At 44.6% G+C, this 12180-nt stretch overlaps 1 protein-coding gene across 1 annotated transcript in view; it reads left to right on the top strand.

The window, feature by feature from the left end:
• The first annotated feature begins 473 nt into the window (after positions 1 to 473).
• LOC135312389 (spermatogenesis-associated protein 7 homolog) overlaps positions 474 to 12180 on the top strand; it is a 57912-nt gene continuing 46205 nt past the window's right edge. Inside the window, exon 1 of the mRNA XM_064445472.1 lies at positions 474 to 705. Coding sequence (XP_064301542.1) covers positions 474 to 705 — 232 coding nt within the window. The remainder of the gene's footprint in view (positions 706 to 12180) is intronic.

Raw genomic sequence — 12180 nt, 5'->3', positions numbered from 1 at the left:
GCTCAAAGGCACACTCCCGGTAGGCCACGCTGACAGTCGATGTTGCCCTTCTGCTCACTTCAGCCCTTCTTCCACCTCAGACCCTCGGCGGAGGCGCCTGCCTGCAGCCTGCCCGTCATTAGCAGCCCCAGCCCCACGCTGGAGCTCCAAGCAGTCAATGCAATGAGTTGACATATTTTATCGATCACCCTTTGCCACCCATGTTTCTGAAAGCACTCAGGGTGATGCACTAGCTCCCCAGCTGCACCCCTCATATGCTTGGCCGGCCTTTGCTGCCGAGACCGAGGGTTGGTTCTAAAATTAGGACGGGGGAGCTATAAATAGGATCCGCTTAAAGCAGTTTCAGAATGCCCCATCAACACTGCTGCCTTGGAGGGGAGAGCGCCTTCAAGGAAGAGCCCCAAGGGGAGGGAAGGCAAGAGAAGGCAAGGCTGGGTGGCTGGGTGGCTGGCTGACTGAGCAGGGGGGCGGAGATGGCCGAGGGGCAGCAAGCCCAGGGAGGGTGGCGGCGGCGGGCCGGGCAGGGCCGGGCAGGGCAGGGCAGGGGGAGCGGCCGCCCGGCCCGGCCCGGCCCGACCGCGGGGCTCCTCCCCGGGCAGCCGCCGTTGCCGGGCAGATCCCCGCGGGCCAGCGGCTGTTGCTGCACGGGTCTCGGTCCGCAGACCTGGCGAGCTGCCTTACCCCCTGCCTCCCGCTGCCTGCGAGGTAACCCGGCACCCGCGGGCAGGGGCCCGGGCCGCCGCGCCCCTGGGCTGCGCGGGAGGGAGCGCCTCCCCGGCCAGGGCCGTGAGGGGACGGAGGCCTCTCTGGGGCTGGGGAGGGGAGGCAGTGAGCAGCTCAGGGTGCCAGGAGCCAGGCTCTTCTCAGTGGTGCCCGGTGGCAGGACCAGAGCCTGTGGGCACGAACTGAAACACAGGAGGTTCCCTCTGAACATGGCGGGGTCACGTTTTCCTGTGAGGGTGGCAGAGCGCTGGCACAGGTTGCCCAGCGGAGTCTCCATCCTTGGAGATATTCAAAAGCCATCTGGGCAACCAGCTCTGGGTGGCCCTTCTTGAGCAGGGGGGCTGGACCGGCTGACCTGCAGAGGTGCCTTCCCACAGCACACATGCTGTGAGTCTGTGAAATCCTGTAGAGCCTCACTCAGAAGTACCAGAGCTGAGGATCCTCCTTTGCTTAAGACTTCCAGGACTGTGCTTAAATGTAACAAGATCTTTATAGTTCTCTGTTGCTTCTGCTTATGGCTTTATGGTGGAGAAGGTCTCTTAGGGCAAACTTTGATTGCAGCTAGAAGGCCTCCAGTAGAGAGCTGCCTGTGCCTTGAGAGAGCGAGCAGCAGGGAATTACATTTAATACCTTCTCCTTTCAGTTCTGACGTTCTTTCAGCAAGGAACAGCAGGGCTCCCCTACTACGCTGTATGATCTTGCTCTGTTAACTAATTTCCCCTTGTAACAGGAATGCTCTTGCTTGCACAATGGAAAAAAAATGTGGTGGTAAAGCCTGGTAGCTTTAATGGTGCTGTAGTTTTAAACAATGTTATTTTGTCCTACTGAATGCTCTTCTTGTGTTCTGATCTAACCTGTGTCTTGCATCATTTGAGATTTGCTTTTTCTTAAAAGCAAATAAATAAAAATCAGAAAACTGTCCCATTTCACTATCGGTCATTTTTTTTCTGAGAAGAGCTGGGTCTCCGTGATGAAGACAGCCAGTGTTTTGCTGCAGTAGCATAGCCAGTAGTATATTGCAAATGTTCATGCATCTGAAAATACTCAGTCCCACTTCAGAGATATTGGTTATAATTAGGTACGGTTTTTGTGTTGAACCGCTAGCAGAAAATGGCTTTTTTCAGAAAATGGAAAGTTTAATTGCAATAGTCCAGTTTTGCTACACATTTTGGAGGGTTCATTTTATGAAGTCTTTAGCTGCCAACAAAGTCTTTTTCAGCCAAGCCTTGATGGTATTTGTAGAAACTAGTTGAGTACACAGTTTTTGAATACAAGGCAGAGGTGTGGCCTCTCTGTTGCTCTCACAAATACACACATACCTGCCCATATTTCTTCATACCTTCTGCTTGAAAACACCCATGAGCTTCTAGACAATCAAATTGTGACCTTGTTGAAGTCAATGTCAACATCATTATGGACTTCAGTGGGGGCCAGAGCTGGAAGCAGATTTACAATGGCAATTGAAAATCAAAAGTAAAATGTACTTGCCTATTTCAGTCATCATACATTGTTAACTATTTTACTGGGCCAATTTTGTAAAGGATACAAATGGAAAACAGGTTTTGTGGGTGGTTTTTTTTACCTTTCTGGTTATTTAATGAATTATGAGAAATGAAAATTTGCAAAAAGATGTCCTGATGATATCTTGACTAACATGCTATGAAAAATATCAAGAAATTGCAACAAGATAAAAAAGTTCCCATCTAAATAAATGAAATGGTTACATAGGTGAGTTTATAGAAACATGCTCATTTTAGAATTAGAAACATTATAGAAACAGCTGTGAGTTGTCCAAAAATGTGGAAACCTAAGATCTTTTCTTAGATCTTATAATATAAAGTGCAGGTAGGAAAATAAAGACTTAAATATCTGGCTGGTGCTGGCAGACTGATACATAAAGATAATGAGAAAGTCCTAGCTCTTTTAGTTATTTACAACTGGTTAGCCACATTCTATGTGTGAAGTGGATTCTTACTAAAAGCTTTTATGCCTGTCACTCAGGTAAGAAGCATTATAATATCATTATTTTCATCCTGCAGTATCTGATTAGTCAAGCCAAAACCACACAAACGTGATGCATGATGTTGCATGCCTGTGTTGGAAAAGAGATCAATAGATCAATTGAAGTGCATTTACACCAATGCATGCAGCATGGGCAATAAACAGGAGGAGCTGGAAGCCATCGCGCGCCAGGGCAACTATGATGTGGTCACCATCATGGAAACATGGTGGGATGACTCACACAACTAGAGCGCTGCAATGGATGGCTACAAGCTCTTTAGAAGGGACAGGCAAGGAAGGAGGGGTGGAGGGGTAGCCTCGTATGTTAGAGAGTGTTTTGACTGTCTAGAACTCAATGACGGTAATGATAAGGTTGAGTGCTTATGGGTAAGGATCAGGGGGAAGGCCAATAAGGGAGACATCCTGGTGGGAGTCTGTTAGAGGCCACCCAACCAGGATGAGGAGACCGATGAAGTACTCTACAAGCAGTTGGCTGAAGTCTCACAATCTCTAGCCCTTATTCCCATGGGAGACTTCAACTTACCAGATATCTGCTAGAAATACAGCACAGCAGAGAGGAAGCAGTCTCGGAGGTTCCTGGAGTGTGTGGGAGAGAACTTCCTGACGCAGCTGGTAAGCGAGCCAACCAGGGGAGGTGCCCCGCTGGACCTGCTGTTTTCAAACAGAGAAGGCCTGGTGGGTGATGTGGTGGTCGGAGGCTGTCTTGGGCTCAGCGACCATGACGTGATAGAGTTGTCTATTCTTGGAGAAGTAAGGAAGGGGGTCAGCAAAACCACTACCCTGCACTTCAGAAGGGCAGACTTTGGATTGTTAAGGTGTCTGGTTAACAGATCCCTTGGGAGGCAGTCCTGAAGGGCAAAGGAGTCCAGGAAGGCTGGATGTTAGTAAAGAAGGAAGTCTCAAATGCGCAGGGCCAGGCCGTCCCCGTGTGCCGTAAGTCGAGCAGGCAGGGGAGAAGACCGGCTTGGCTGAATAGTGAGCTTTGGCTGGAACTCCAGAAAAAAAGGTGAGTTTACAGCCTTTGGAAGAAGGGGCAGGTGACTCAGGAGGACTACAAAGATGTTGTGAGGTTATGCAGGGAAAAGATTAGGAAGGCGAAGGCCCAGCTGGAACTTAAACTGGCCGCCTCTGTTAAAGATAACAAAAGATGTTTTTACAAATACATCAGTGACAAAAGGAGGGCCAGGGAGAATCTCCCTCCTTTGTTGGGTTCGGAAGTAACCTTGCCAGGAAAGATGAGGAGAAGGCTGAGGTACTTAATGCTTTCTTTGCCTCAGTCTTTAATAGTCAGACTGGTCATCCTCGGGGTTGTCAGGCCCCTGTGCTGGGAGATGGAGCTAGTATGCAGAATGAAGTCCCAGTTGTTGAAGAGGTGGCAGTCACTGACCTGCTCCTTCACCTGGATGTTCACAAGTCCATGGGGCCGGATGGGATCCACCCAAGGATACTGAGGGAGCTGGCAGAGGAGCTCGCCAAGCCGCTCTCCATCATTTATCAGCAGTCCTGGTCAAACAGAGAGGTCCCAGACGACTGGAAACTGGCGAATGTGACACCCCTCTACAAGAAGGGTCGGAAGGAGGAGCTGGGGAACTACAGGCCTGTCAGCCTGACCTCGATGCCGGGAGAGGTCATGGAGCAGACCGTCTTGAATGCCGTTACGCAGCACGTGTGGGACACCCAAGGGATTGGGCTCAGCCAGCATGGGTTTATGAAAACCCTCACTAACCTGGTCTCCTTCTATTATAAGGTGACCCGCTTAGTGGATGAGGGGAAGGCTGTGGACATTGTCTGCTTGGACTTTAGTAAGGCCTTTGAGACTGTCTCCCACAGCATTCTCCTGGAGAAGCTGGCTGCTCATGGCTTGGACAAGTGCACTCTGCACTGGGTTAAAAACTGTCTGGACAGCCGAGCCCAGAGAGTGGTGGTGAATGGAGTCAAATCCAGTTGGCAGCTGGTCACGAGTGGTGTTCCCCAGGGCTCAGTGTTGGGGCCAGTCCTGTTCAATGTCTTCATTGATGATCTGGATGAGGGGATTGAGCGCACCCTCAGTAAGTTTGCAGATGACACCAAGCTGGGTGGAAGTGTCGATCTGCTGGAGGGCAGGAAGGCCCTACAGAGGGACCTGGACAGGCTGGATCATTGGGCCGGAGCCAACGGTATGAGATTCAACAAGGCCAAGTGCCGGGTCCTGCACTTGGGTCACAACCATCCCATGCAACGCTACAGGCTTGAGGAGGAGTGGCTGGAGAGCTGCCTGGAGGAAAAGGATCTGGGGGTGTTGGTTGACAGCTGGATGAACATGAGTCGGCAGCGTGCTCAGGCGCCAAAGAAGGCCAATGGCATCCTGGCTTGTATCAAGAATAGCGTGGCCAGCAGGAGCAGGGAGGTGATCGTGCCCCTGTACTCGGCACTGGTGAGGCCGCACCTTGAGTACTGTGTTCAGTTTTGGGCCCCTCACTACAAGAAGGACATTGAGGTGCTGGAGCGTGTCCAGAGAAGGGCAACAAAGTTGGTGAAGGGTCTAGAGAGCAAGTCTTATGAGGAGCAGCTGAGGGAATTGGGGTGGTTTAGTCTGGAGAAGAGGAGGCTGAGGGGAGACCTTATTGCGCTCTACAACTACTTGAAAGGAGGTTGTAGCAAGGCGGGAGTCAGTCTCTTCTCCCTAGTAACAAGCGATAGGACGAGAGGAAATGGCCTCAAGCTGTGCCAGGGGAAGTTTAGGTTGGACATTAGAAAAAACTTCTTCACCAAAAGGGTTGTCAGGCATTGGAACAGGCTGCCCAGGGAGGTGGTGGAGTCTCCATCCCTGGAGGTATTTAAAAGAAGTGTAGATAAGGTGCTTGAGGATACGGTTTAGTGGTGGACTTGGCAGTGATAGGTTAGCGGTTGGACTCGATGATCTTAAGGGTCTTTTCCAACCTTAACAGTTCTGTGATTCTAACTTTACAACTTCAAATTCTCCCAAAATTTGTTGGTCTCAACCTTGACTGAGTTTATCATTAATATCTGATAGCATATTTTCCCTGTCCTCAAAACCACATTAACTTTGTGACAGTATAACTTTGGAGAATTTGGCTGTAGACCGTGGGTTTAGTTTTATCTCAGCATATTTAGATATCAGTGGCTGTCTTTAATTATTTAATTTAAAACTTGAAAGTTGTTAAATTGGCTTCATTAGTCCAAGTGTCACAGTTTACAGTTAACAGGAGGAGTATTTGGAAAATTTGCAAATGTTGAGTTAGTATTACTTACCATTTAGAGAAATTCAAATGCTTTCAAGGCAGCTGCTGAAGTTATTGCTAATAGTACAGAGTGTTGATAAATACCAAGATCTTGTTTCTCATCCTTTTAATTGTGTTTAGAGATGACACAAACTGATGTATCAACTACTCCGTAATGAAATCTAATAGATCTATTGGGAAGAATAATAAAAGTATTCCTTTATTCAAAAGGTAACTTCTGGGTGTTAGACGAAATAGTATGAGGACAAGAACAGATTAGGTTTTTTATATACGTACACACTTGTGAAGTTTTTTTTCAGGTACTTGAAAGGCAGGATGCTGGTGGCAGGATGCTGAACTAGATGGACTGTAGTTCTGTTACAAAAGAGCAATCATTTTATTGACATATGTCACTAAAAAGTTACAGAAAGCTCAGCTTCTTGAACTGACAGTGTTCATATCCTCAATGATTTATACTGGCTCTGTAGTTATCCCCTGAATTGGGCTTCATATATCCCCCTGTGGGGTTTGGTTTTTTTTTGGCATTTAGGAATAGACACATCTCTGTTCTTGCTATCCTTATGCTAGAGGCTTTATGACTAGATGGAGCAGAGCTGTTTTATTGGCTTTTGGCCACCGGGAGCTTTTTGCATATGCTGGAGAAATTTCCAGTTTGCTAGCATCGCTGCTATAGCCACGGTTGTGGCTGATCTTGACTTTGCTTTGTGACACCTGACACTTATTATTCCTCAGCAGTGTCGAAGGTGCTGTATAAGCTTCCTGGCAGCCCCACCAAGTGCACAGCATGCCCCTGAAGTGACATAAAGAAAAGAAAAAGTTCCCAAATTTTTTTCCTCCTCTTCAACCATCAGTCTGTTATTTCTGTCTGCTGCAGCTGCTGCAGGAAGAGGCTGTATTACCTTTGTGAACTGTTGAAACTTGTAGCTAACTGCTGTGAGCCAGCAGGTTTCAAATGTGAACTGTAGCTCCTTGTGAAGATCTTATGTTCAAGATGGTCACCTTTGACCTACCACATGGCACATCAGTGATGATGTACAGTCCTGTGGGTTGAAAAATGGAAAATAGAAATAATAGAATAATAATAAATAGCACGACAATTTAATGGAATGAAATTATTTTCTTGTCAAAGTCTTAAAATAAATGATAGACTTATTCATCTAATTCGTTCATGTAATGCTGTAGTTCCAACAACTGTACTGAAGACTCATTATATCTGACAATGCATTATAACTGACAAAAAGGGAGAAAATTCAGTAATTCCTCACTGTATAGAACAGAAGTGGGCTTCAAAATTTCTTGCTTTGTCAGGCAGTAACATACCAATGTCATGTCATGTAGAAAAAGTCAAAGCATGTGCATGAGCAGAGGAAACCCAGTTGAGTAGAGGAAAAAATATCTAAAACTCAAGGAGAAGAGACTGCAATTACCAGCTGCTCTGCTTAAATATTCTTTTCTGTGCTTTTTTTCATCTTTTTGATTTAATTTCTTTTTTAAGGTACGTTATTATGTTTTAAATAATATAGTTCACACATGTCCTGCCATTTGTTGGCATCTAAACACTAGGAGAAAATTAACAGAGTATGAAGGCCTGTTAATTAAGAGTACATTTGCTCTGTCCTTTTTTCTTTTCTGTTTTGTTTTTTTTTTTACACTAGGCATTAGTTCCAGTTTCAGCCCTTACAGGCAAGAGGAGATCAAATAGAAAATAAAACATGCAAGACTGGTAGAGTTTGGGTTTCTTCTGGGTGTAAGTCGGTGGCCCTGATGCAGCCTGTGGCTTTATCTTGCTCAAAACAACAGAGAAGGGTTATGAGCCAAGCTACTGACAGAGGAAACTGAGTCTGAATAGTTTTTTCTAATTTATACTTTACATTATGTATAATAACATTAATTTATAAGTAAAGAAGGCTGTAAAGTGGCAAAACACTTTACCATTGCTGCCTTGCATCTGACTAGAAGTTCGTCTCCAATACTGGCCATAAGTAGATGCCTGGGAAAGTCTAAGAAGAGGACAAGAATACAATACTTTCCCCTAACACTCTCCCTTCTCCCATTTTCCTTCCTCAGGCCTTTGGGGAAAAATGGCCTTCAATCTTTGGCTAACCAGTGTGGTGGACACAAACCTCAGAGTTTTCTAGCAGCATCCATCTCATGTTTCAATGCTTATTTGTACTTAGATTGTTTCTTGTGACTTGTTGGTTGTGCTGTGTTAGTGTTTAAATGTGACAGATCAAGACTCATTTTGTGAGGCTCATGTCTGCATAGGGTGAAGGACAACTATTGCCCTGAGAAACTTTAAACCTCTAATTTAACTAGACATGACAGAGTGGAAGGGAAAAAGGTACACATTGTGGTCTTTGATGCTCTAAGTTGTGCACAAATTATGAATATATTCCTAAAGTAATTGCCAGTCTGGTAGATTAAATGTTGCTGCAGAGTCACAGCAGCAGAACCCTTCATAGCAATTTGAAGCTCAAGGAAATTTCCACTGCCACAGCATTTGACCATCTTCACAGGGAACAGAGACAAAGCAGTTGCTTGGTGTGGGGGAGGTTGGAGCATGCTGGTGGTGTAGGCTGATCATCCTTGGCCAGATGCTGCCACAAACCTCCCAGTCAGTACAGAAAGGGACACTTCGAAGGTATACACCATGTCTGGTCTGACTCTTGGGCACTGGGAGAAGGGTGAGACAGTATTGCATTCATCCTGCTAAAGTCAGCCTTCTACCTGCTGAGAAGAGAAATAGGGTTTTGGAAGGGGCAGGAGGATAGAAGTGATTTTAGGGCTTGAATTTTCATAGAGGTCTAAAATAACTCAAGTAATGTGCCAGCAGCAGGTTCATATCCATCAGCAGAGACAACATAAATTTATTTATATCTTGCTTTTACCTGCCCAGGATGGGGCCATATTTCTTGTTGATAAATGCAATCTGAAGTGCTTCACTTACGACATGCTTATTTCAGAAATTCAGAAAAGGGTTCCTGCCTTTATTGATGTAAGTACTTGATTGTGCTGCCCACTGAAATCCATGAGCTACCACAGCATGGCTGCGTACTTGAGTGGTAGCTCAGTTACTTTCTCAGGCAGTCAAGTAATTTGGTCTTCATCAACTAGAGTTTACATATTAATGAATAGACTCCCTGCTGTTGAGAAGTTCTCTCATTTGGATACTGTGTAAAGGATAACAATTTGCAGATGAGCTCTTGCCCATGAAAAGCCCAATAAGAGTGATTCTTTACCCTGTGGGGCAAAAGTATAGGCTAATCAGTACTTGAGCAGCCCTCAGGTATTTAATTGGGATAAAAGAGCTGATACAATTAATGTGCTCTTTCTATTTATTTAAGAACCTTGAAAAGTGTTGCTAGGAAATTATGAATCTGTCCTGGATGAGAAGAAATAATTGATCTGTATGCAGCTACCCAGAAATGAAATGCAGAAGTGAGTGAAAATGTCTGAGCTCTCATAAAAAGAAAGACAACCTCCTAAAATATATTGCTAGTTAAACCACGTTCTGTTCTGTTAATGAAAAGAGATACAGAGTAAAGAGCAGAGTCATAATTTTTCCACATGCTTTCATGGTTTTCTTATTAAGTGTCTTCTGTTCTTATTTTTTGCCCCTACAGATACCCAAACTATAATATCTCCCTTTTACATCAAAGGGATTTGATGAAGGACTGCCCTGATCTTTCTTCCTTTCATCTGTCTCTCCTTGCTTCTCCATGTTTTCTCTGTAGCTACAAGTGGATACCACCCAGTGACAGCAAAGGCATTTGAAAAGGAGCGTCTCTGCTCCGTTGAGGGGCCTTGCAGCTGACAAGCACACTGCTAAAATTGGATCCTGCTGATCTGTGGGAGGATGGCCTGGGTATGGGTTCATACATATCTTCATAGGGGCTCTCTAGAGTATCGCTTATATAACTGCAACAGTTGCTTAATTTGCCTCCAGCTCTTAATAGTTAATCGCGCAGTTTAAGATATCAGGTAATTAAATACCACAAAGTACAAATATCAGAGTGTTCGTCCAATACAAGTATGGTAGGCTTTAGCAGAGGCCGTCAAGTGGCAGAACTCCTGTTCCACAAAAGGTCCAAAATTAAGGAAAATAAATTATGCCTTATTAGAATGCGTATTATAAACTCTGTGGTCATGCCTTTAAATTAATTTTTAAAATTTGTTTCATCTGGAGGCTGTGTCATACATTCCCAAATCCCAGGGCTTCCACTTTTTTTAGCTACTCATGCCAGGGTGAGTCCCAAGAAGCCCAGAGAGGGTCTCCCAGGGCTTCAGGACTCAGAGCCGGAGCATAGGATGAATTCTCAATGGTCTCAGGTTTCCTGCTGCTCAGCTGGAAGGCCAAATGTGATGTGCAGCTTTTGGGTTCACAAGAGAGAGAGGGTGACCCTGCTACATCCACAAAGCTAGTGGGCCTGGAAAGGGCAGGTGTTGGAGTGGCCACAGTCCCCGACAGAAGGGAGGGACTGCTTTGGAGCTGTGGGTCCTGGGAGCCTGTGCTCTCCTGCAGCCTGCCAGATGAGCCGGCAGGATTCCTTGCAAACCTTATTTCTGAAGTTCAGTGAAACCCTGTTCTTTAAGAAATACTTCTGTTTTGACAAACTGTCAAAAAAATGCCCACAAAAGGCCTGTTTTTCTGGAAAATTTCAACCAACTTTAAAGTGCTGCACAAACAATAGGCAAGCTGGGTTTATTTTAACATTCTGGACTAAGTTTGCAAATGCTGCTTCCGTATATGATGCCTGACGGGGGTTGCAGGCTTCTGTAGGTATTCAGATATGGACCCAGAGTGATTCCAATCCACTAGGAAATTAAAATGGAGTTTAGGATGCTGACAAATAATGCATATCTGATAATCAGTTCTGAGTGCTAAATGCCATATGCATATCTCAGATGCTGTAGTTCTGTATTCCTGTGGATGAAGGTCCACTCCTTTTCACCCAAGCTTACCCTATCAATAGCAAACCCCTGAGAATGTTTTCAAGCATAAATTCCATTGCTTAGTATGTATGATCAGATCTGTTTCTTTTTCAGAACTATGCTAAACTTTCCACATTCCCATCAATGGGAACGGCCTAATATGTTGCTAATTTTTAACCCACTATAGTATGCAGTATAAATTCTTAAGTATGAATATGTGAAACAGTATATGCTATCACTAGTGAGTACAGGAGATTAGACTGATGTTGAAACCTTCTTAAAAATTGCACTTGTCACTAACTTTCATACTGAGAGCCAAATCTTGCAACACACAAAGCCCTGCAAATCTGGGGGCTGAGGCTGCTCAGCAGCTTACTGGAGGCAAGTACAAAGCTACAGAATCAAACCCCTTGTTTCTGGAGAATGATCCTTTCACAGCAGCAACTGCTTAGCTGTATGCTTCAACCTATTTCCATGTACATCATTCAAAATATTCAGAGTCTGTTTTATGTCTTCTGTGAATGCCATTGGCAATGTCATGTCGTGCCTATGCATTATTATTAGCTAAAATGTAAAAAAGCATCTCTCTTTTCTCTAACTTCCATTCAGCACTGTCACCTTTTTAGGTGTGCTGCGTTTTATATTCAATAGAAACAATTCCCTGTGAAGCATTTTAGTATTTATCCATCTGCTATAAGACCTGATTTTTCTTCCATATAATTTGCATCCTGAGTCTCCTGTTAAAAGAACTGCTCATTGATGTAAAATAGCAAAGTATAACACTCACTGATTGACTTGTTTTATTATAATCCAGTGAAATTAAAGCAGTTTGGCACAAATGAAAATAACTGCTTCAACATCTGTGTAGAGAGACAGATTCAGGTATTACAGAAATGCAGAAAATACAAAGAAGCTGAAGACACTATCTTGACAACAAAACACATGACTAAACAGAAATGCTAGACCTGCGACTTGTTCCCTTACCTAATGACTGCAAAGATCAAGGATTAATTTATAGTTGGATAGGTAACTACTGAGTATGCAGTATAGATTCCCTACTGTGTCTTATAGAGGTTTAACAGAGGTGGTCATAAAATACAACAGATTTAGGAACATCCTCCTTTCTGAAATTATCCCAAAACACAGCAGCTTCTGTTACAATACCTGAGTTTAAGAAGAGATGAGCCAGAAGCTCTGCTCTCTCTGTCTCTCTGTTTGCTATGGCTCAAATGAAAAGCTTTACAGAAATAAACACCATTCC

This window comes from Phalacrocorax carbo, chromosome 3 (assembly GCF_963921805.1).
Source record: "Phalacrocorax carbo chromosome 3, bPhaCar2.1, whole genome shotgun sequence".
Classification (NCBI taxonomy): Eukaryota; Metazoa; Chordata; class Aves; order Suliformes; family Phalacrocoracidae; genus Phalacrocorax; species Phalacrocorax carbo.
Note: the sequence above shows the minus strand (reverse complement) of the source record. Positions and strands in the feature narration are given on the sequence as shown.